This window comes from Geotrypetes seraphini, chromosome 2 (assembly GCF_902459505.1).
Source record: "Geotrypetes seraphini chromosome 2, aGeoSer1.1, whole genome shotgun sequence".
Classification (NCBI taxonomy): domain Eukaryota; kingdom Metazoa; phylum Chordata; class Amphibia; order Gymnophiona; family Dermophiidae; genus Geotrypetes; species Geotrypetes seraphini.
Window position 1 is genome coordinate 406,281,544 of NC_047085.1, and position 25,335 is coordinate 406,306,878.

General features: G+C 41.9%; 1 protein-coding gene across 9 annotated transcripts in view; it reads left to right on the forward strand.

Moving 5' to 3' along the window:
• The window catches only part of DGKB (diacylglycerol kinase beta), a 733,919-nt gene that overhangs the window by 584,430 nt on the left and 124,154 nt on the right, over nucleotides 1–25,335 (forward strand). For all 9 annotated transcript variants that reach the window (XM_033930985.1, XM_033930986.1, XM_033930988.1 and 6 more), the window contains one exon: nucleotides 24,018–24,213. In XM_033930985.1, coding sequence (XP_033786876.1) covers nucleotides 24,018–24,213 — 196 coding nt within the window. The remainder of the gene's footprint in view (nucleotides 1–24,017; nucleotides 24,214–25,335) is intronic.

The following is a 25,335-nucleotide window of genomic DNA, read 5'->3' on the forward strand; positions in this document are numbered from 1 at the left end:
CCCCAAATGGTCATATACAGACACAGACCGTGCAAGTCTGCCCAGTACTGGCCTTAGTTCAATATTTAATATTATTTTCTGATTCTAGATCCTCTGTGTTCATCCCACGCTTCTTTGAACTCAGTCACCGTTTTCCTCTCCACCACCTCTCTCGGGAGCGCATTCCATGCATTCACTACCCTCTCCGTAAAGTAGAACTTCCTAACATTGCTTCTGAATCTACCACCCCTCAACCTCAAATTATGTCCTCTGGTTTTACCATTTTCCTTTCTCTGAAAAAGATTTTCTTCTACGTTAATACTCTTCAAGTATTTGAATGTCTGAATCATATTTCCCCTGTCCCTCCTTTCCTCTAGGGTATACTTCTTCAGGGCTTCCAGTCTCTCCTCATACGTCTTCTGGCGCAAGCCTCCTATCATTTTCGTCGCCCACCTCTGGACTGCCTCAAGTCTTCTTACGTCATTCGCCAGATACGGTCTCCAAAACTGAACACAATACTCCAAGTGGGGCCTTACCAATGACCTATACAGGGGCATCAACACCTTCTTCCTTCTACTGGAAATCCTTCTGGCTGCAGCCACTGCCTTGTCACACTGTTTTTTCGCCTTTAGATCTTCGGACACTATCACCCCAAGGTCCCTCTCCCGGTCCCTGCATATCAGCTTCTCTCCTCCAAGCATATACGGTTCCTTCCGATTATTAATCCCCAAATGCATTACTCTGCATTTCTTTGCATTGAATTTTAGTTGCCAGGCATTAGACCATTCCTCTAACTTTTGCAGATCCTTTTTCATATTTTCCACTCCCTCTTCGGTGTCTACTCTGTTACAAATCTTGGTATCATCTGCAAAAAGGCACACTTTTCCTTCTAACCCTTCAGCAATGTCACTCACAAACATATTGAACAGGATTAGCCCCAGCACCGAACCCTGAGGGACTCCACTACTCACCTTTCCTTCCTTCGAGCGACTTCCGTTAACCACCACCCTCTGGCGTCTGTCCGACAGCCAGTTTCTGACCCAGTTCACCACTTTGGGTCCTAACTTCAGCCCTTCAAGGTTGTTCAACAGCCTCCTTTGAGGAACTGTATCAAAGGCTTTGCTGAAATCTAAGTAAATTACATCTAGCATATGTCCTTGATCCAGCTCTCTGGTCACCTAATCAAAAAATTCAATCAGGTTCGTTTGGCATGATTTACCTTTTGTAAAGCCATGTTGCCTTGGATCCTATAACCCATTAGATTCAAGAAAGTACACTATCCTTTCTTTCAGCAACACTTCTGTTATTTTTCCAACAACTGAAGTGAGGCTCACCAGCCTGTAGTTTGCTGCTTCATCCATGTGACCACTTTTATGAATAGGGACCACATCCACTCTCCTCCAGTCCCCTGGAATCACTCCCGTCTCCAGAGATTTGTTGAACAAGTCTTTAATAGGACTCACCAGAACCTCTCTGAGCTCCCTTAGTATCCTGAGATGGACCCCGTCTGGTCCCATCGCTTTGTCCACCTTCAGTTTTTCAAGTTGCTCATAAACACTCTCCTCCGTGAATGGCGCAGAATCTACTCCATTTTCTCATGTAACTTTGCCAGACAATCTCGGTCCTTCTCCAGGATTTTCTTCTGTGAATACAGAACAGAAGTATTTGTTTAGCACATTTGCTTTTTCCTCATCACTCTCCACATATTGGTTCCCAGCATCTTTTAGTTTAGCAATTCCATTTTTCATCTTCCTCCTTTCACTAATATATCTGAAAAAAATTTTGTCTCCCTTTTTTACATTTTTAGCCATTTGTTCTTCCGCCTGTGCTTTTGCCAGACGTATCTCTCTCTTGACTTCTTTCAGTTTCACCCTGTAGTCCTTTCTGCACTCCTCTTCTTGGGTTTTTATATACTTCAAGAACACCAACTCTTTCGCCTTTATTTTCTCCAACACTAGTTTGGAGAACCATATCGGCTTCCTTTTTCTCTTGTTTTTATTGATTTTCTTCACATAAAGGTCCGTAGCCATTTTTATCACTCCTTTCAGCTTAGACCACTGTTTTTCCACTTCTCTTATGTCCTCCCAACCTAATAGCTCTTTCTTCAGGTACTCTCCCATTGCATTAAAGTCCATACATTTGAAATCTAGGACTTTTAGTATTGTGCGGCCACTCTCCACTTTAACCGTTATATCAAACCAAACCGTTTAATGATCGCTACTTCCCAGGTGAGCACCCACTCGAACATTAGAGATACTCTCTCCATTTGTGAGGACCAGATCCAATATCGCTTTTTCCCTTGTGGGTTCCGTCACCATTTGTCTGAGCAGAGCCTCTTGAAAGGCATCCACAATCTCCCTACTTCTTTCCGATTCCGCATCCAGTCCGCATTCCAGTCCACATCCAATCCCCGGCAGGTTGAAATCTCCCAACAGCAGAACTTCCTCTTTCCTTCCAAACTTTTGGATATCCACAGTTAGATCCTTATCAATTTGCTGCGATTGAGTCGGAGGTCTGTAGACTACACCCACATAGATAGAAGTTCCATCTTCTCTTTTCAGAGCAATCCATATCGCTTCTTCCTCTCCCCAGGTCCCTTGCATTTTGGTCACTTGTATATTGATCAGAGAGCTACTCCTCTGCCTTTTTGACCATCTCTGTCCTTCCTAAAAAGATTATATCCCGGTATGTTTGCATCCCATCCATGTGATTCACTGAACCATGTCTCTGTGATAGCGACAATATCTAGATCTGCGTCTAAGTATAAGGGAGATACAGAGAATTCTGTCTGCCTCCACTGCCTGCTGTGGAGCTGAAAGAACAAAAAGAAATGCTACTAAATCCAGTTGGAATAGATCAACTAAGTTAAAGCCTCTCAACTGCAGATATCCCTCTGAGGAACCAATATTCTTAGAACTGTAAGAGAGGAGAAAAAGGATGGAAAATACTGAGGAGTATAGCTATTACTATTTTTGTGGTTTGTTGTGTCTCCAGTCTCCAGTACCTCCGCTGGCAGAGTGTTCCAGGTTTCAACCACCCTCTCTGTGAAAAAGTAAACCCTTCTCAGTTTGGAACATACAAGGTTGTGCTGAAAAGTTCTCAGCCCAACCAAGAAGAGAATGGCGTGGAAAAGGTTCAATCAATGATCTGAAACAAAGTCAAAACATAGAATTTCATTTCTGCAAATTGTCACTTAACGAAATAAGACATACATTCTAAATCTTTTCAGCTACAGTGGCAAAATAATGCTCAGAATTTAGGAAGTTGTTGATTGGGTTGAGAACTTTTCAGCACCCTCTCGTATCTAACAGTGTGGATTGATGGAAGATTACTGAGTGAGTAAATTTCAAATGACCTCCTAGTTGTGTTAATCTCAGCTCTAACTCCAAACCAATCCAACAGATTCTATATAGCAGCCCATTTGATGCTCACATGGTCAAACAAGGGTGACAATTGCTCTTTGTTATTTTTTTATTAAATTCATTAAAGTATTTTTTTTTCTTTCTTGTGATCTATTCATTGGCACCGAGTGCCTATAGAAAATTAGTGTGTTTAGTACTTCTCTTTTTATTTCAACTTTATATGATGCATACCACTCTAAAGAGCCTTCCAGTATGTTTATAACACCATGACAGCAAGTCCATCAGTATTTTTAAAAAATGACCACATACATTCTAAATCTAATGTCATCATACCTCCTTTCCTTCAGTCACCACATAAAGATAGGATCAAATAATTTTATTTTTTATTGTTTTTTCTTTTATTGTTATACTCCTTTATTCACCTTCTGATCTTGTATTTTAAAACTGCAGAAATAAGAGATTCAAAAGAAATGCATGTCCTTAAGCACCAAGGATATAAACTAGAAAGAAAATGGCATAAATCTTCCCTACAGTAAGGCCAATCCAACTTTGGTAAATACAAAAAACAACCCCTCCCCCCTGCTATTCACAATGATTTAAGCGGAAAATCACTCCTGGCTACCCAACTGCCAATATTCAGTACTGCTGATTATTGGGTCTGATTGCCCATTAAAAAATAAATAAATAAAATTGGACAGATTAGAGGCAGTAGAGTGGGCAATATTGGGGAGGAGCTAATGGTTATGCAGGTGCTCACAATATTCAGTGCTGGCACTTGTAAACCTAAGTGGGTGAATTTAGGATAGCTTCAGACATATCCTAAATCCATTGTGACCATCCATTTTGCTTGGACAGCCACTAGAGGCAGGAGCGAGTGAGGTTTGCTTCTTCCCCCTCCCCCACTACCACTGCTAGGTCCAGGAAGGAGTCTTCCAGGATCAGGGGGTGAGAGGAGGATACACAATCTGTTGCAGGGAAGGAGAAATGGGGGAGGGAGAATCTGGAGGAAGGGGAGTTGTTTCAGGTGGGTGGATGGAAGGGGGGGAACGCTCGGGGAGGAGGGGGGTGTGAATGAAAATTAAAGGGTGCGAGCATTTGAAAAAGTTATGCAGGTCCTGGCCTGACCAGCTGAATATCATCCAGGACCCTCATAAACTTCAGCAGCCAGACCATATAAAATTAGCCACAGATATTCAGAGCCAGTGCCCACACATAGCCTGGCACTGTATATCTGAGGCTAATCTAGTCAGTGACGGTAAGCGTTTTAAAAAATGCTGGCTGAATATTACCACCACTGTTTCCTGCAACACAATGAACAGACTGCAAATTCAACCAAACAAATGTTCAAACTAGCAAACCTGTCTACTGCCGCCCCACAAAAGAACCAGCCTACAGGAGGATTGATTGAGACATCTGGGCTTTTCTTTCATTGTTTTTAATAGAAGTAAGACTTCTATGTCTCAATTTGTCCTCCTTTTTCTGAATCTACAAAAAATAGAGAATTTGCTAATTTGCAATATAATAAAAAATCTATAACAAAGATCTTATAAATAATAGTGCTCAGTAAAAGCCAAAGTGAACTATACAATACGTGAGCGCAGAGTTCTATTAGTTCATCAAGCTTAAATCATCATTGCACTCCTCCCTCCGTACCAATAAATAAAGCAGGTAAAAACCAGCAGTAAATAAATAAGAGTAGAGGAGTACTTATCTCCATTAGAATTGTTGTATCCTCCTGGGATCAGCTGCAAATCCAAAAGTGCACAGTGCTCCCCATCAAATCAAAACAAAAACAAAAATCAAAATAAATGTTCAAGTTCATTCATTTCAAAGTTCATTCATCCAGCTATAATTTATCAATTCAATCATTTCATCTGTTAAATCCAAAGCTTCCTCGACACAGTATATGGTCTCTGGTGAGTTGACACAATACGTGTTTCCCTATTTGCTTTATCGAGGAAGATGTTTGCAGCACTCTAGAAAAAGCAGCCATATATCAGTATAAATTTAACCATAAAAACAAAATTCATTTCAGAAAAATCCTTCATTACTTACTTATTTACATCTTCTCAAACAGCATATGGCCTATTATTTATAAGATCTATGTTATAGATTTTTAATTATATTGCAAATTAGCAAATTCTCTATTTTTTTGTAGAAGCATTAACTTGTTGGAGAGAATTAGATATATACTTTTATACTCCCATTTATAGTGAAAGTGTTGATACTCCTTTTTCTGAAGCCATATGGTAACCCTAGAGCCTGCCTAATTATAATTGATAAGAAATTATTTTGCCATATGCTTTGCCAGAACAATGAAAGGCTTCCATCAGGACCTACAAGCAGTTTCATCAAGCCTCCCAACAGCTAGTGAGGAAACTCTCTTGCCTAACCCATTCACAGCTATCTGGGTGCATTCAACCAGGTAACAGAGAAGGCTCTAAAAAAAATAAAATCTAGAAAAGTTTATAGCTGACTTCCTGTGCTCTTGGGCCCTGCCTGGCAAAGATAGTACAACTAAGTAGCACTGGCTTCATTGAAGGGCAACTAAAATTGTTAGCTCCTTTTCATGTGGAAGGGCAGTTGCCAGCAACACTAAAAAAGGCTGTCTCTCTACAGAATAGATAGTCTGCATTCAATTCATCGAGTAGCTAAATGAAAGAAACTGACTAGGCCTATGCCAATCTGGTTTCAAACCTGAGTATGGCATAGAGATAGTTTTTGTATCTATATAATAACATAAGAACATAGTAGATGACGGCAGATAAAGACCCGAATGGTCCATCCAGTCTGCCCAACCTGATTCAATTTTATATTTTTTCTTCTTCTTCTTAGCAAGAATCCAAAGCTCTGCCCGGTACTGTGCTTAGGTTCCAACTACTGAAGTCTCCGTCAAAGCTCAATCCAGCTCATCTACACCATCCCAGCCATTGAAGCCATCCTCAACCAAATGGCCATATACAGACACAGACCATGCAAGTCTGCCCAATACTGGCTTTAATTCTTCAATATTTACTATTATTTTCTGATTCTAGATCTTCTGTGTTCATTCCACACTTTTTTGAAATCTGCTTTTTTTTCATCTCTACTTCATGATCTCCACAAAAAGTACAATACGGATTCACCTTGATGCTAGTGTTGCTGGATATCCTAGCAGTCTAACACCATGGACCTTAATATCATGCTTGCACAGCTGGCAGAAACAGATATTAATGGTACTGTATCTGCATGGCTCAAATCCTATTAGACAACAATTACTTACTTCTCTTCAGCAACAGCACATCATCTTTGACATTGAACTGTAGAGTACCACCAGGATTCATACTGTCATCTGTTTGATTTAATAACAACCTGAAGCCTTTAGTTGAGCTGTTTCAATCGATGGACACAAATCTGTACCGATGAGGTACGGCCAACCAGTCATAGCCACTGAACCAGATATACCCACGGATTTGCTGCCCAGCAACAATTCAGGAAACAGGTAATAAACATCAAACTCTGCCTGAACCCAAGTAAAACAGAGATTCTGTAGACTTTTTACGCAAGTGGACAAGTAGCTAACTTCAAAATATCCCCCCTACTGCTAGATTCATCATCCACTTTGATCCTGCAAATTCAAACAGACATTCAAAACTTCTATCACCTGTGACAACAACAAAATCTTTCTCCAAATATAGCAAAGATGAGGCTGATTACAGTGGTCCCTGCTGTGATAATGTCATAACTAGGTAAATTAAACATCTTGAACTTTGGTTAAAGAAAAAAATGTTTGCCTCAGCTCCAGCATGACTGTTTGCAAGCAACATGACCATATCACCTCCTTCCTACAAAAACATGGACTGGCTACCAGTACCTTAAAGGGCCAAATTTAAAATTTTCAAGGCCATAGAAACATAGAAATAGACGGCAGATAAGGGCCACGGCCCATCAAGTCTGCCCACTCAGTGACCCTCCTTATCTATCTTTGCGGATAGATCCCACATGTCTATCCCATCTGGCCTTAAAATCTGGCACACTTCTGGCCTCATTAACCTGAAGTGGAAGACTATTCCAGCGATCAACCATCCTTTCAGTGAAGAAGAACTTCCTAGTGTCACTGTGCAGTTTCCCGCCCCTGATTTTCCACGAATGCCCCCTTGTTGCCGCGGGACCCTTGAAGAAGAAGATGTCTTCTTCCACCTCGATGCGGCCCGTGAGATACTTGAATGTCTCGATCATATCTCCCCTCTCTCAACGTTCCTCGAGTGAGTAGAGCTGCAATTTCCCTAACCGCTCCTCATACGGGAGCTCCTTGAGTCCCGAGACCATTCTGGTGGCCATTCTCTGGACCGATTCCAGTCTCAGCACATCCTTGCGGTAATGCGGCCTCCAGAATTGCACACAGTTCTCCAGGTGCGGTCTCACCATGGATCTATACAGTGGCATAATGACTTCAGGTTTACGGCTGATGAAACTCCTGCGTATGCAACCTATGATTTGCCTTACTTTGAATGAAGCTTGCTCCACTTGGTTTGCAGCCTTCATGTCTTCCCTGACAATCACCCCCAAGTCTCTTTCTGCTTCAGTTCTTGTCAAAATCTCGCCATTTAGGGTGGAAATCTTGCATGGATTTTGGCTTCCCAGGTGCATGACTTTGCATTTTTTGGCATTGAAGCTGAGTTGCCAGGACCTAGACCAGTGCTCCAGCCATCTAACAAAATGGGTAAGAATACCTAAATAACATGTTAGATGCCTTTGAGGCCTCTAAGGTTGTCTCCCCAACAGCATCACAATCTAGAGCAGGGGTGTCCAATCTTTTGGTTTCCCTGGGCCGCATTGGCCAAAAAAAATGTTTCTGGGGCCACACAAATGCTGCAGCAAGACAGAGGAGGGAGCCGGCAAGATGGTAAACACCCAGGGGCAGCAGAGGAAAACACTGCATCGCCCTCAACCGGGGCCATACAAAATACTTCCCTGGGCCGCATGCGGCCCTTGGGCCACAGGTTGGACACCCCTGATCTAGAGCCTCATAAAAGGGAATCACATGATGTGAAACCCATCAGTGATCATTCTCAGGAGTAGCCCCCATGCTCTGGAACTCACTCCAATAGAGGCTACACCTACCTGAAGTCTACCTGTAGGAAGAAGGTGAAAGCCTAGTTCTTTTCCCAAGCCTTTAATATTTGTGGAGACTGACTACCCACACTCACTCTACATCCAACAAGCTTTCTAAAGTACCTTGTAACTAAAACCAGTTCCAGATACCTTATTCAACAGTGCATATAAGTTGCTTTCAATTTAATAGCCCATTTATTTATCCCAATTACTTTTTCTTACCCATATCATGTGTCTATGGAATTCATTTTCAAAAGAGAAAAACATCCAAAAATTTCATAAAGTGGCATTTGGATGTGTTGTTTGCTAAAATGTCCAAATTGCCATTTTCAAAACTTATTTTTAGACAGTTTTCTATACTGTTTATTTGAAGTGTGTCTAAATCTTAAGGTGGCTTGATGGGGCATGTTTTGGGTGGGATTAAGGAGCACATATGATTTGGGTGATTTTCTGCAGTATTGGAATATTGCATTAAATTTTGCATTCTGAACCATTTGTTCTATATAAAATCAAGGGTGGAAAATATTCAGAAAAACTGATTGGCAGTCAGAACTTTTTGAATCTAGTGAACCTTTGTTTTTTGCTTATAACATTTTTTTTTTAAATTCTGGTTTGTGTAGTGTCTTTTTTTCCTCTATTTTTGATTATTGAACATAAGAACATAAGAAGTTGCCTCCGCTGAGGCAGACTAGAGGTCCATCTTGCCCAGCGGTCCGCTCCCGCGGCGGCCCATCAGGCCTAATTGCCTGAACAGTGTCCCTGACTAATTTTGTAACTGCCTCTAATCCTCTAATCTTATCCCTATAACCTATCTCTACTCCTATCTGTACCCCTCAATCCCTTTGTCTTCCAGGTACCTATCCAAACCTTCTTTGAAGCCCTGTAGCGTGCTCCTGCTTATTACATCCTCCGGTAACGCGTTCCATATATCCACCACCACCCTCTGGGTGAAAAAGAACTTCCTGGCGTTTGTTCTAAACCTTCCCCCTTTCAATTTCTCTGAGTGCCCCCTTGTACTTGTGGTTCCCCATAATTTGAAAAATCTGTCCCTGTCTACTCTTTCTATGCCCTTCATGATCTTGAAGGTTTCTATCATGTCTCCTCTAAGTCTCCACTTCTCCAGGGAGAAAAGTCCCAGCTTTTTCAGTCTATCAGTATATGAGAGGTCCTCCATACCCTTTATTAGCTTAGTTGCTCTTCTCTGTACTCTCTCAAGTACCGCCATGTCCTTCTTGAGGTACGGCGACCAGTATTGGCTTACTTGTTTTATAACAGTCAGTTTGAGAGGTATCTTTTTTTCTTTTTTTATAGATGTGGGTTTTTTTTTTTTTTCTCTTTTTGCTTTATTCTTCCTTGTTTCTCTAGCCTTCTACTCATTCTTCATCACCCTTCAGCTTTTTGCTCCCTTTAAAATCCTGCCCCCACTCCCATTAGCCCTTTCCCATCTTCTCAAGGTGAGACCTCTTATGCTCTCTGTGGACTAGCTAGAGGGGCTGTTTCCAGTCATAGATGCAATTCATGCTTTGTGCAGGCTAGTGGCAGAAGCAGGAGACAGCTGGTTGATGAGGTGATGGAGATATTTACACTCATGTAGAGGGAATATATAGGATACATTTTGGAAGACAATGTAATTATTCAAATACATTATACAGATTAGCTAACATTGACTTAAATATTACTAAATTTGTTTGGTACTGAAAATATTTGCAGCAAAATGTATAGTTTGTGAGTAGTATAATAAATATAGTTTTTATGTATACACATAAAATGAGGCCTCCTTTACTAATTCTGAAAGTAACAAGTCACAGTAGGGTTCTGAGGCCCAGTCAAATAATTGCCTTATTGTACTACCTGCTGTGTTCAATATTGAGTGAAAATGGAAGCCAAACCTCACACCAGCCTACTCCACAATTCTCTTATTTTAATAATTCCAGTTGGTCTGGGGGACTCCAGGCCTTTATAAATTAACAGCAGGGAAATACCAAAGGTGTCAGATTGCATATTTATCATCTTTTTTTGTGTAATACTTAAATATGTATTAAGAAGTGACTGACATAAATTAGGCAGATTTCAGAAGCCACAGGCCGTGGCTTGTAGAGGACCCCCCTCTGTTTGACATTTCATCCTTGTCAAAGATCAAATTATTTTAATTTGGGCTGTAAATTATAAGGAATGAAGACTTCTTTGTGGGAATTCCCTGTGGTAATCTGACTTTTGTTGTTACTGCTGCTTGTCAGTGTGCAAAAGATATAATATGCATGCAAATAAGGTTAAAAAATGTGTACTATCTAATTATCCAGCCAGTACATTCCACTTGAAGACAGTGGGAGGCCTGACACACAGTATGTGTTTGATTCATTGAGGCCTGCAGGGTATTTACACAAGATTACTTTTAATTATGAAATTAATATCTTTTTATCTGGAATGTATAGCAGTAAGTACATACATACATGAGTAGAATATTTAAACAAAATAAATCAATGTAATGCAGCTTTACCTTTATAAACAATGGGCTCCTTTTACGAAGGCACGTTAGGGCCTTAATGCGCGGAATGGCGTGCGCTAAAATGCCGAGTGCTAGCCGCTACCACCTCCTCTTGAGCAGGCGGTAGTTTTTCAGCTAGCACGCGCTAATCCGATGCGTGTGCTAAAAACGCTAGCGCACCTTCGTAAAAGGATCCCAATGTGTTAGATTTTGTTATAACTAACAACTTCCGTATATAAGAATTTCAAGTTGCACTAGGTTGCATCTTTTGTTAGTTTCTAATTCTAGTTTATTTTTCTATTTTCAACTTTTTATTTGTTGAATCTTTTTAAGTTTACAAAGCAAAGTTTCAAGCTTCTTCTAGAGAGGAAATAAAGTCTAGAAAATCCTCTAATAGACCACAGTATTGCCGGGAAATAGGAGGGAGAAATCTGAAATACAAAATTGACCTATGAATAGTAAAGATGTGTATGTTGTATCTTTTTGCTTTGTTTTCTAATACTGCATGCTGTTTTTCTTGAGTGCATACTAAACTTGGCTTTTTAGGTATATCGTTGGTTCCTAATTTCCATCTTATATACTGGATCATTCCAGCAAGGACTCGAGCCGGTTAACAAAGATTTAAAAGAATATAATAGAAAACAATAATGAAGGTAATAGAAAAATTTTCAATGAATTAGATCAGTCCGCAGTTAAGAATCTCTGAAAGAGATAAGTTTTCAGATTTTTCCTAAATGGCTCCTATATCAGCAACATCTACAAAAATAGCCGCTGGCCAAGTGTCAATCACGCTTAGGCAATAATAACAGAATCAGGGCTAATGAAGCCTAAGAAAAAACTTAGACACCTGCAATTTAGGTCAGCGTTTTACTGTCCTACATTACAGGTATCTAAGTTCTTTAGTGAATCGCGCCTAAGTCCCCCTTTGCCCCTAACAACACCCACTAAGGCCTAAGGTGCCATTAGACATTTTGATGTAAACGCGAGAATGATCCCTGCATTTTTTAAATGAGTTTTTAATCGGTTTTAAATGACATGATCAGTTACCGCGCCAATTAAAACAAATAATTTAGGCAGTAGTAGTGTGCCATTTATAGAATATGGCCCTAAGTGCTTAGAATGGATTTACTGAGACCTGTGTGAGGATCAGAACAAAAACAGTCTTTTCTATTTCCCTTAACCCTTACAGCTTTGTTAGGAACTCTAGAGCACTGTTCTTCAACTGCCGGTCCGCAGACCGGTGCCGGTCCGCAGAAAATTTCTGCCGGTCCGCACAGGGCCGGCGAGATCAGTCGACAGTTCAAGTTCCTGCCGACTGCTGTTCCTCCCAGCCTCGGGCGATCAAGACAGGCTGTTGACGTTGGGGCCTTCCCTCTGTGAGTCTCGCCTGTTCAGAAACAGGAAGTTGAAACAAAATAGGCGGGACTTAGAGAGGGAAGGTCCCGACGTCGGCAGCCTGTCTTGATCGCCGCCCCTGCCAAGTTGCTGAAGAGGGCCGCTGGGAAGGTGCAAGTGGAACGGAGAGAGTCACAGGTACAGGTGCAGGTGGAGGGAGATGGTCAGCATGTGCGAGCAAGATCCTGGGGAGCCTTCACAGTGGCTGTCTCCCCCCCCAGCAGCTCTCCTACTTGCCAGGGCAGTGATTCACCGGAAACTTCCTGCAGGCAAGTACTGAGAGCTGCTGGAAGGGGAGGAAGCCACTGTAGGAGGCTGGGAAGCTACTGGATAAAGGGAGAGCTGCTACAGGACTTGGAGGGAGGTAGAAGGAGAGATGTTGCTAGGAGGGGAGGAGGGAAAGGGATGAGAAAAGAGTTAATGTTGGATAAGGGGAGGAGGGAAGGGGAAAGAAAAAAGGAAGGAGGGAAGGGAGAAAGAAAAAAAAGGAAGGAAACAGCTGGCAGGGAGATTACAGGAGAGGAAGGGGTCAGGGTGGAATGGAGAGATCAGATGAGGGAAATGGGAGAGAGAGGAATGAGAAAGTAGAGAGAGATTGATGCTGGAAAGGGGGGCAGCAGAGAAATGAGAGAGGGATAAAGATGCTAGATCTGGTGTAGGAGAGATAAAAATGAAGAAAGCAGTGAAGCTGGAATGAATGATGTAAAAAGGAGAGAGGAGGCACAGGCTGGATGGACAGGGGAGAGGGGCATAGAAAGAAGTCAGATACATATGGAAGGGGGAGAGGGCAGACAGTGGATGGAACGGGCAGATGCTGGATTGAAGAGATAGGGCAGACGCTGGAAGGAAAAGTGAAAAGAAGATGAAAGCAGAAACCAGAGACAACAAAAGGTAGAATAAAATAATTTTATTTCTATTTTGTCATTAGAATATATCAGATTTGAAATATATATCCTGCTAGAGACATAACTGGGGCCTGCAGTATTCTGTTAGCATGATATTTCTGTGTAGCATTCTATAATAACTTGGCTTGTTCAGTTTTCTTGATAGTAGAGGGGATATATGTGAAGGGGAGGGGAGACAGGGGTTTTGTTGTTCCATGCTCTGTATATTTGTATTTATAAAATCACAATTGTTCAGAATACTGTTTCTTTTTATACTTTAATAAAATACGTTCAATATAAAATCATAACTGCGGCTTGTGCAGATGGGATCAGAAGGTTTGCGGGGATCGAGCTTGCGGAGATGGGGCGGAAACAGGGTTTTTAAATTTTAGTTCTAGTAGTTTGCCGGTCCACAAAATAATTATTTTATTTCTGCCGGTCCACGTGTGTAAAAAGGTTGGAAAAACATTGCTCTAGAGGGTGTGTCTCACAGGCTGCATTTTTGGCTCAGAACAGGATAGTCCTGCTAGGAAGCTTCCGGAGAATCCAATTCTAGATGCTCAACCATCGCTCCCTATGCCCCAGGTTCTAAGCATTTATATCAGTGCCACTCAGTATCCCTCCCGACCATTGTAACATTCTCCAAGCAGAGTTGATGTGGATGACAGGTAAGGTCAAGGTGGTCCTGGAAGTTATGCATGCTAACTGGGCAAGTAGGCCCACTTAAGTAACAGTCCTTCCAGGTATCATCACTGACCTCGATATTCAGGGCCAGATTCTGGAAAGGACATCTAAATATTAGGCATCATTTAGATATCCAGGAACACAATGCCGAAAGTGTCTATAATGCATAGACACACTATAGAGAATCACGCTCAGTGGTGCTGAGCAAATTTAAGCATGTCTATATATTGCTAGACGTCCTTTGCAGAATCGCCTTTTAGGCGTTTCATAGACGTCCTAATAACTTCTATAATGTTATCGTGTGTTAGTGTTATGACATCATTAGAACGGCAGTTTTATGCTGTTTTGTACATTAAAATTGTATGCAGTAAAATGCTGGCACCACTATTATATTTTATTTGTTTTATCTATTAATTATTTTTATACCATTTATATCCTATGTGGTATTTAAATTTGGCTCCTTTATCATCTTTCTCTTCTGTTCCAGTTGCCTAGGGTCACAAGGAGCAGTGGGGGATTTGAACCAACAATGTCAGGGTGCTAAGTCTGTAGCTCTAACCACTGCACCATACACACCCAGAAAGTAAACTGCATGTCAATTCCAAAGCCAAGCTATTTTTCTAGAATAAATATCAAACATGTACCTTCAACACTTGCCCAGTTCCTCTTTTGGCCTCTATGTTCCTCAATCAAAGTACGTGGAAAAATATATATATATATTGCATACTATATCTTCTATTTTTGGGTGGAAAGAGGACTACTTTTGGAAGCAGGAAGCAGGTCTACTTTTGGGTGGAAGCAGGTCTACTTTTGAGCATGAGTTGGGCGCTAGATAGTTAGGTGGACGTAACTTAGGCGTCACTTAGGCATGCTTGAGGCATTCACATATAGGTGAATGGAACTCCTATTTTAGGGGGTATAGAGGACTCCAGTTTGATATTAAGGTCAAAAGATGTTTAATAATGCATTACTTAAGCAAAGCACATGAATATATATATATATTACATACTAAACCTTCTAATTTTGGGATAAGGAGGACTCCTCTTTGATAATAATAGAAAAAGATGTTTAATAATGCATTACTCAAGCAAAGCACATGAAAAATATATAGCATACTAAACCTCATTCCCAAAAGGCTAAGAAAATAAGAAGAGAATCCCTACGCACAATGGCTGTGGTTCAGAGCATGTGGACATGTCTGATGCTCAATCTTGACATCATTGTGGCATCATCAATATGCACCTAGATGGCAGAATGTCATGAAAAAATAATAGAAACATGTGCTGGGGTTCCTGACCATACTAGGGGTTTGCGCCCATCACTTTGGGAAGATGGAAAAAGTGCCTTTAATTACTGAGCTACAGGAGATTTCTGTTAGGCAGGGGTTCCTGCATTGCGAGATAATACCTTAGGACAGGGATGTCAAAGTCCCTCCTCGAGGGCCGCAATCCAGTCGGGTTTTCAGGATTTCCTCAATGAATATGCATGACATCTATTTGCATGCACTGCTTTCATTGTATGCTAATAGATCTCATGCATATTCATTGGGGAAATCCTGAAAACCCGACTGGATTGCGGCCCTCAAGGAGGGACTTTGACACCCCTGACTTAGGAGATTATAGTCATCTCAGGGGAAAAAAATAAGTTTCCTTCCGCATCCTGGAAAGGACAGAGTGCAAATGTAAATGTCAAAGTCCACAACCCATACTCTCTTATGATACCAAAAATAAGCTGGTAAGGTACTGGGGGGGGGGGTTTGAGGAGGATAAGGGATTTGAACCTATAACCTGTGGAAGATGGCAGAAGTGCCTTTAACTACCAAGCTACATGAGCTTTCATTTAGGCAGGGGTTCCTATTATTTTTTAGTGACATTCTTCCATCTATATGCATATTGATGGTGTCACAATGATATCAAGATTGTGCATCAGACTTGCTCACTTACTCTGAACCATAGCAGTTGTGAGTAGGGATTATCTTCTTATTTTCTTAGCCTTTTGGGAATGAGGTTTAGTAAGCTTGAGTAATGCATTATTAAACATCTTGTTCTATTATTATCAAAGAAGAATCATCTTTACACCAAAAATAGAAGGTTTAGTATGCTATATATATATATATAATTATTATTTTTTTTCATGTGATTTGCTTAAGTAATGCACTATTAAAACTCTTTTGACCTTAATATCAAAGGTCCTCTATACCCTGTTCACCTATACACGGACGCCTCTGGCACATCAATTTTTTTTTTTAATCATTGATTTTTATCTACCCTGCATACTACTACTACTATTTAGCATTTCTAAGGTGCTGAAAGGCATATGCAGCATTGTATATTTAACATTCAATAGATAGTCCTTGCTCAAAAGAGCTTACAATCTAATTTGGACAGATAGACAGAACATTTCAAAGTTAGGCAGTTTCTGTCAGAAGGAATAATAAAACAGGTATAGGTTTCTGTCAGTGATTGAGAGTTAAGAGTTAAAGTTAGCTTAAAAAATGGGCTTTTCGCCTGGATCTGAACACTTAGAAAGACGGAGCATGACTTATTGACTCTGGCAGCTTGTTCAAGGCATATAAAAACATAAGAAGTGCCTCTGCTGGGTCAGACCAGAGGTCCATCGTGCCCAGCAGTCCGCTCACGCGGCGTCCCAACAGGTCCAGGACCTGTGTAGTATTCCTCTATCTATACCCCTCTATCCCCTTTTCCTTCAGAAAATTGTCCAATCCCTTCTTAACCCTAATTCCGTACTCTATCCTATCACGCTGTCTGGAAGCGCATTCCAGGTGTCCACCACCCGTTGGGTTAAGAAAAACTTCCTAGCATTGGTTTTGAATCTGTCCTCTTTCAACTTTTCCGAATGCCCTCTCGTTCTTGTAGTTTTCGAAAGTTTGAAGAATCTGTCCCTCTCTACTTCCTCTATGCCCTTCATGATCTTGTAAGTCTCTATCATATCCCCTCTAATTCTCCTCTTCTCCAGGGAAAAGAGCCCCATTTTCTCCAGTCTCTCAGTATATGAAAGGTTCTCCATACCCTTTATCAAATGTGTCGCTCTCCTCTGAACCCTCTCGAGTATCGCCATATCCTTGATTCTGGCAGCTTGTACTCCAGATGCAGACACTCCAGATGCGGACACATCATCGCCCGATACAACGGCATGATAACTTCTTTCGTTCTAGTTGTAATATCCTTCTTGATTATACCTAGCATTCTATTCGCTCTCTTAGCGGCCGCTGCGCACTGTGCCGTCAGCTTCATTGTTTGGTCTACAATTCCCCCCCAAGTCCCTTTCTTGGGTACTCTCACTCAATAACATCCCTCCCATCGTATATCTGTACCTCGGGTTTCTGCTTCCTACATGCAATACTTTACATTTCTCTACATTGAACTTCATCTGCCATCTCGTCGCTCACTCCCCTAGTTTGTTCAGGTCCCTTTGTAATTCTTCACAGTCCTCTTTAGTCCGAGCACCACTAAATAGTTTGGTGTCGTCTGCAAATTTTATTATTTCGCACTTCGTCCCTGTTTCTATATCATTTATAAATATATTGAATAGCAGCGGTCCAATCACCGACCCCTGTGGAACACCACTCGTGACCAGTGTTCCCTCTAAGCGGGCGGGTGTTGTGAGCAAACTTTTTTCACCGTGAGCCAAAAATATCGGGCGCCAGCAAGTTATGAGCCAACTCGCCCGATTCTCCTCTCGCCGCCCTGCCATCTGCCGTACGCCTCTTCCGATCGTGCGCTGTGACGAGAAACGTGTGCGCTGCGATGTAATATTTTGTGCGCCAGCGCACGCCAGCGCAGCTTAGCGGGAACACTGGTTCAAATGGTTTTATTTATTTCCCCAAATTTATTTTTGTTATACGCATTGAAAATATTTGATATTGCGTTTAAATCAAAATCTCAATAAACTTGAAACGAGTGCCCGTGAGATTGTGGGAGGGTTAAATACTCAAAACTTAGAAGTTTTTGCTACGCCAGCTTTCTGGTATCTTTACATACAGTGGCGTACCTAGCATATGTAACATCCGGGGCCCATCATTTTTTGGCACCCCCCCCCATCTGTAAGAAAAACATGATTTTTAGTAACAAACCACACGTCACACATGAGTACCTAGGAAAAGGCAGCATCTTACATATTGCAGTGAGCAGTACATCAATACACCCATTGTAAAACTAAACAAGCCAGACCAGCACAGATCAATCCTACACCGTCAATCCTAACAGAAAACCATGTCTTTCGAACACACAGAACACAGAAAACACCTTCGCCTAGTAAGGAATATGTAATCACAAACTAACCCCTCCCTCTTTTACAAAACTGTAGTGTGGATTTTAGCTACGGAGGTAACAGCTCTGATGCTCATAAAATTCTGAGCATCAGAGCTGCTACCACCAAGGCTGGTGCTAAAAACGCTTCACAGTTTTGTAAAAGGGGGGATAAAATAAAAATACATAGACAAAGGTTAAATTGAACCAGCTGGACTCTGCATACAATGCTTCACAGAAACAGTGACACATGTCTCCTAAAGCAATAAATAAATAGAAATTTTTTTCTACCTTTGTCTTCTGTGGTTTCTCCTTTCCTCATCTTCTTGTAACTCTCTTCCTTCCATCCACTGTCTGCCGTCTCTCTTCCCCTATATGGCATCTTCTCTCCTTCTACGCCCCTTCCAGAAACTGTATGCCTCCCCCTTCCATCTCTCCTTTCACCCCATTGGTCTGGCATCTCTCTCCTCGCCTTCCCTCTCCCACACCTCTCCTCATAGTCTGGTATCTCCCCTTCCCTGATTCTCTGGCATCTCTCTCCTTTCCTTTTCTTCCATCTTTCGCTCCCCCTCCATGCTCTCACATCTCCCCCTTCCTTTTCCCTTAGACTGGCATACCTTCCTCCTACGCTCCAAGCCCTGGCATCTCCTTTAATTCCCTCCCTCATCTTCCTTCTCCCTCCAGCTGGGTACCGCAACACTCTTCCCTGCAGCTCTGCACTTCCCCACAATTGCCATGCTTCGGTTCCTCTTCTTCCTTCCTTCCTCCCCCCCCCCCCCCCGCGGGACCCTGCGGCACCATCAACTCTTACTCCCTCTAATGTCGGCCCTGCAGCTCCAGACTTCCTCGCACCTTCTCCCCTCCCCCTTTGGATCGCTATTATTTTAAATGTTATAGCCGCGGAGCTGTATCCATCAGTGGAGATGTCTAACCTCGGCCTGCCCCGGAACTCTTACTGCAGCAGCCGCCCGTCTAGGCAGGAACAGGAAGTCACTGTTGCAGTAAGAGTTCCGGGGCAGGCCGAGGTTAGACATCTGCACTGATGGATACAGCTCCGCGGCTATAACATTTAAAATAATAGCGATCCAAAGGGGGAGGGGAGAAGGTGCGAGGAAGTCTGGAGCTGCAGGGCCGACATTAGAGGGAGTAAGAGTTGATGGTGCCGCAGGGTCCCGCGGGGGGGGGGGGGGGGAGGAAGGAAGGAAGAAGAGGAACCGAAGCATGGCAATTGTGGGGAAGTGCAATCCCCCCAATGCGTCCCCTTACCTTACCGACGCGTGTGTGCGCTGTGAAGAGAAACTTTGCGCTGCGATGTAATATTTTGTGCGCGAGCGCTGGCCAGCGCAGCTTAGCGGGAACACTGCTCGTGACCCTCCTCCAGTCCGAGTAGTGGCCCTTTACTCCTACCCTCTGATTCCTACCCACCAACCAATTCCTGATCCATCTATGTACGTCTCCTTCCACCCCATGGTTCTTCAGTTTCCAAAGTAGGCATTCATGGGGTACCTTGTCAAAGGCTTTTTGGAAATCTAAATATACGATGTCTATGGGGTCCCCTTTGTCCATCCGTTTGTTAAAGAAGGGATGGAATCTGGAGTTTGCGGCGGTGGAGCAGAAGGGTACAGATAAGAAGGATTTACATGATGAGCAAAGTTCATGGGGTGAGCATAAGGGGAGATAAGTGAGGAGAGATATTGAGGGGCTACAGAGTGAATGCACAGGGGCTACAGAGCGAATGTACTAAATTCAGTAAGAGGAGTTTAAAATATATTCGGAAGTGGATGGGGAACCAATGAAGTGACTTGGGAAGAGGGGTAATGTGAGTGTGGTGGATCTCACGGAATGAGTTGTGCAGCAGCATTTAGAACAGATTGATAGTGAGAGACCTGAGAGAAGTACGTTGTAGTAGTCTAAGTAGAGGTGATGAGAGCATGGATAAAGGTTTTCATAGTGGGCTCAGAGAGGTCAGATTTTAGTAATATTATAGAGGAAGAAGCGACAGGTTTTAGCAGTTTGTTAGATCTGAGCAGAAAATAAGAGAAAGGAGTCAAAGATTACCCCAAGACTGCAAGGAGACAAGATAGGGAGGAGGAGAATGTTATCCACAGAAATTGAGAATGGTGGGAAGGGGGATGTGGGCCTAAGCAGAAAGATAAGGAGTTCGGTTTTAGCCATATTCAGTTTTAGATGGCAGTGAGACATTCAAGGGGCAATGTCTGTTAGGCAGGTTGAGATTCAGGCCTCAATTCCTGTAGAGATATCTGGTGTAGAGAAGTAGATCTGGGAGTCATCAGCACCCAACTCTTAACATCCAAAATGGACATCTAGTTCACATATACTCGTATTTTCCAACAGGAAATATGTCAGGATTTCCTATTTGAAAATATTTGAGATGGATGTCCGTGTGCTAAGGATGTCCAGAATAAACAGCCATTTTACAAACTGGAACATCCAGCATATTATATGAATAGCAAAAAAAGCAGGGATGCAGATGTTCATCTGACAGCATTCTTAGAAGAAGGGCCACACAGACATCCCTGCAGAGCAAAGGGCAGCCAAGTAATTAGTGCAGTGGATTTTAAACTAAGGGACTCAGGTTCAAATCCCATTTTATTTTATTTTTTTTGTTGCAATCCCTCTAGAAATAGAAACATATCTGCTGTACTTGAATGTGCATTATTTCAATAGCCTTTCAGGCTTGCAGGTGACATATTCAGTATTTAGGTACATTCGGTATTTTTCTTTTTCTGGTGGGGTCACAATAAAACAAATTAAAGTAGGATTTGAACCTGGGCCTCTATTGGTTTAAAATCCTTAGTACTAACCACTAAACTTACTTCTTGATTTTGCTAAGAATGCCCATAATATCTGAAGCTGTCGTAAAGCCTGGTATCCCCTTTCAATTTCGCATTCAGGGGAGAGGGAGAGGAAAAGCAGCCAATGGAGGATTAAAGAAGTATCTTGTCTCAGTCTTTCCAGTGTCAGCTGCTCAATCAGAGCAATTCTTTATACCTTGTTTGTTTTTTGTGTGTGTGTGTGTGTGTTTTTAAAATCTTTATCGATTTTCCAAACAATAACAGTGCAAAACACAAATATATATATACATATAATAATACCAAGAAAAGCACATTCATCTTACAGATATACATAAGCAATCATTTTAACCCTCCCACCCATGTCCTCTCTCATCCATGTCCAAGCCACTTAGTATATCCTTCTTTTTAGGTTTGGGCATTCTATCCCAATCGGTAATCGCTGTTAAACATAGAAACAGAGAAAAATGAAGACCGATAAAGACCATGTGGCCTATCTAGTCTGCCCAATTGTGCCATCTACTATTCCCTCCTCTTCCTTGTCCCAAGCTTTCTTCAATTCAGTGTGCCAGACCAGCCTAGGCTTCTCTTAGGGTTTCAGCATATACACACACAACTAAACCACACTTGCAGAGAACACAAAAGAAGATTTATTTTCTTTACAGCTCAAACCTGTTGCTCCACAGGCTTAGTGTACTGTCACAGGGCACGATGCACAAAGCTCTGACACCACAGTTAAAAATACCATAGTGGGAGCTTTTTTTTTTTTTTTAAAAATGATGATCAACAAATAGCACGACAGCATGCAAATTATATGCATGCTATTTGTGCAGAACATCGCTGGTAAAAGGGGGAGGAACTGTGCCTAGTCCTTACTCAGAAGAGCAATCGCTATTACAAGCTCCTCCTGTCTGCCCGAAATAAAGCAACCCTGCTCTCCCTGCCTGCCCATTCAGCTGGTCGGGGCAGGACTCTCTAAAGGCGCCATGTGGAATGTGCCTGGTGTGGTCTTTATGGAGTAGTCACTGTAAAGTTGGCTTTAAATTGTCTATAGTAGCCGACTAGCTTTTTATTTCACAGTATTGGTGTTTGGGTATTTGAGTGATAGCCCCCATCTTCTGAATCTGGTGTTTAACCTGTTCTCAACCAACTATATATCCCAGGTACAGGACGCATTTCTTGTGATTGGCCATTATGCTGGCTTCCCTTAAGCTATGCAGGACCACTTCTAGTTGTATCAGGTGAGACTTCCAGTCAGGACCATAAATGACAATATCATGAAGGTAGATTGCAACATAGCCATGGTGAAGTTTTAATAGCTGGATGACTAATCTTTGGAAAGTACTAGGGGTGAACTGGAATAGTCCTTGGGGTGTATAGAAGGCTGTCTTTTCCTTGGAACTCAGTGTGAGGGGTGCCTGCCAGTATCCTTTTGTTAAGTCCAGCATTGAAATGCACTGAGCTTCACCCAATTGTTTGATCATCTCATCCTCTCGAGGTATGAGATAATTCTCTAGTTTGGACACGGCATTCACTTTCCAGAAGTCTATGCAGATTTGCATGCTGCCATCTGGCGTCGGCATAAGCAACCCCAAGGTCCAACATTTCGGCCACATTCTGTTGCCACGCTTTTGGAATTTGGTATGGATATTGGAGAATGACCACTTCGGGTTTGGTGATGTTATCATAGGTTGGTAGGTGAGTCCATCCTGGCTTGCTGGAGAGCACATTTTGTTTCTGATGCACAAGTTAGGTTAAGTTAGCTTCCTGCATCGGTGTAAGGTATTCCACAAAGGGAAAATGAAAGGGTCCTGTGTCCAAGGTGCTTTCTGGCCTGAAGGCATCTTCCCAGGGAAAAATCCTGCAAAAATATACTTCTCTGCTTCCAAAGGGTTGTTTGATGATCCAAGCCCAGGCGTCCCTTAATCCCGGAAAGTCCTTTCCCAAGACAACCAGGTATGGAATCCACGGCAGAACCGCTAATTCCATCTTGACTTAGACTTCCAGAATTCTTAACATTACACAGGTGGTGGAGTACTGTCAGTGGTCTGCATGTACACTGGATAAATGCACCTTTTGGGCATAATTTATTTTCAAACAGTCAAGAGTCTCTCTCTGCAACAGAGTTTTTATGCTGCCAGAGTCTATGAGAGCTGGGTGGGCATCACTCCTGCCTCTTCAGGTCCACAGGATCTTCCAAAAAGATTTTGGGGTAGATGCCATTAGACACCAGAGAATGTTGGGGTAGGGGAAGGGAGGGAGCCCACTTGACCACCAGAGACTTAAAAAAAATAAAAAAAAAATTCAGGTCGAGTAGGGTGGAAGGAGGGCTACAAAAGACTCCACCCGACATTTGAAACAATTTAACTGATCAGGAATGGCTCCTGACTGGTTATATGGCATTTAACCGGCTTTGTGGCAAAATTCAGTGGCAGTTTTCCCACTGAATATTGATGGTTAGTGCTTAGCGCATAGCCAATTATATCAAGGCTGCCAAAATGTATGGAACATTTTTAGCCATTGTAAATCTAACCAGCCAGCACTGAATATCGGCTAAGTGCCAGCAACATTTTTGATTTAAAATATTGCCCTTCCTTTCAATGCCTGAGCTAATTATCACTTAGGCACTGACAGGAAAGGTGACATTTTACAATGAATTGCAGACTACCGAAACCCTTTAGAATTGTGGTAGAGATAATCAGAAAATACCACAGCATGTTATACTGAATGAGCAAGCAAATTATTGCCATGCTATTTATGTGGTCCTATTTGACCACTAAATTTAACTGGTTATGGTAGGTGCTGAATAAGTCACACAATATAGACAGCGGCTAGCCACTAACCGGGCATATTTAGCAAGAGGAGCTGGTTATCTCCCACTCACTATCTGTAGTTAGGCAGTAAAAACAATTTAATCAGCCAGGAGCCATTCCTGGCGGGTTAAATAGCTTTGAATATTGGCCAGATGGTCTTAAGTAAAGAGATATTGAAGATTCCTGCAACCATAATCCCTCTCCAATTCTTTCTGTTTTTTCTTTCTTCTGTTTATTAAGTGTGATGGAATTCAGCTGGATCTGAACAATATTTCCTTGGAGGGTATTGCCATTTTGAACATTCCAAGCATGCATGGTGGATCAAATCTTTGGGGGGAGACCAAGAAAAGGCGTAGTCATCGTCGAAGCGAAAAGAAGAACTCCAACAAAAGAACCACTGTTACAGATGCCAAAGAACTGACCTTTGCAGCTCAAGGTAAATCTTCTAATCAGAGTTCTAAAGTGCAGTGAAGCATCTTTTTGATTGGAGGAGCCAAAAAATCAAAAAAGCTCTGCCACAAACTCTCTAGCTGCTGATTCTGTGGTGATCAAAATGCATGGCCCATGTGGGTCACACTGTTCTGTTACCTATGAAAGTAATCCATTCATTTTCAGCCTACAATTACAATTGTAATGCATATTTTTATTTTGTTTGAGTCAAATAATATGTGTAGTAAATACAAGCTTAACAGGTTTTGCACCGTTTAACATAACTGATTTGTGTGCATAGATTTTGCCAGCATTTTTCATCTTTCCTTATGGTTTAATCTCTCTGTTCATTGTGATTCATTACCAAAATTTAGAGTACAGTGTTCCCCCACGAATTCGCGGTTCATGGACTCGCTCATTCGCAGTCTGCTCCGACTGCCTCTTCCTGTAGTAAAGTCGGGCTACACCAATCAGGAGCTGCGTGTCAAAGCAGCTCCGGATTGGTGTAGCACAATTTTACTACAGGAAGAGGTGGTCGGAGCAGACCACAAGTGATTTTCTTCACCCGCCGGCACTCCAGCTGCCCTCTCCTTCTTCCCCTGCCTTTTGACAGGCGAAAAACCGCATTTGCGGTTTTTCAAAATTCACAGGGGTTCTTGAAATGAAACCCCTGCAAATTTGGGGGGGAGTACTGTATTCTAAGTTTTCTGAGTTTCTGTTTTGCTGTGTAGAAATATAACTTTGCATTCCTGAGGAGAACATTGGATCTTTTGGTTAAACTGGGTGCTGAGCTTAAAATTTTAAAATCATTGAAGTACATGTCCTTTTTAGACCACTTTGCTCCTCTCATCATTTTTAGAGCTTTTTTTTTAAAAAAATATGTTTTAATTGCTTAACATGGAATATATTTGTGGTTTTAAAGTAAAAGCCGAAGGTAATGAAATAGTTATATCAAATACCAAAATCATTCTTGCTGGGATAAGTATAAAGCTAAATACACACCCTGTACATTAATCATGTATTTATTTATGCTTAGAATAAACATAATTTCTTTCGGATTATAATGTCTCTTAGATGTAAACATCAGGGGGTTCATAATAATAAAAAAAACACGTCTAAAAAGTGTCCT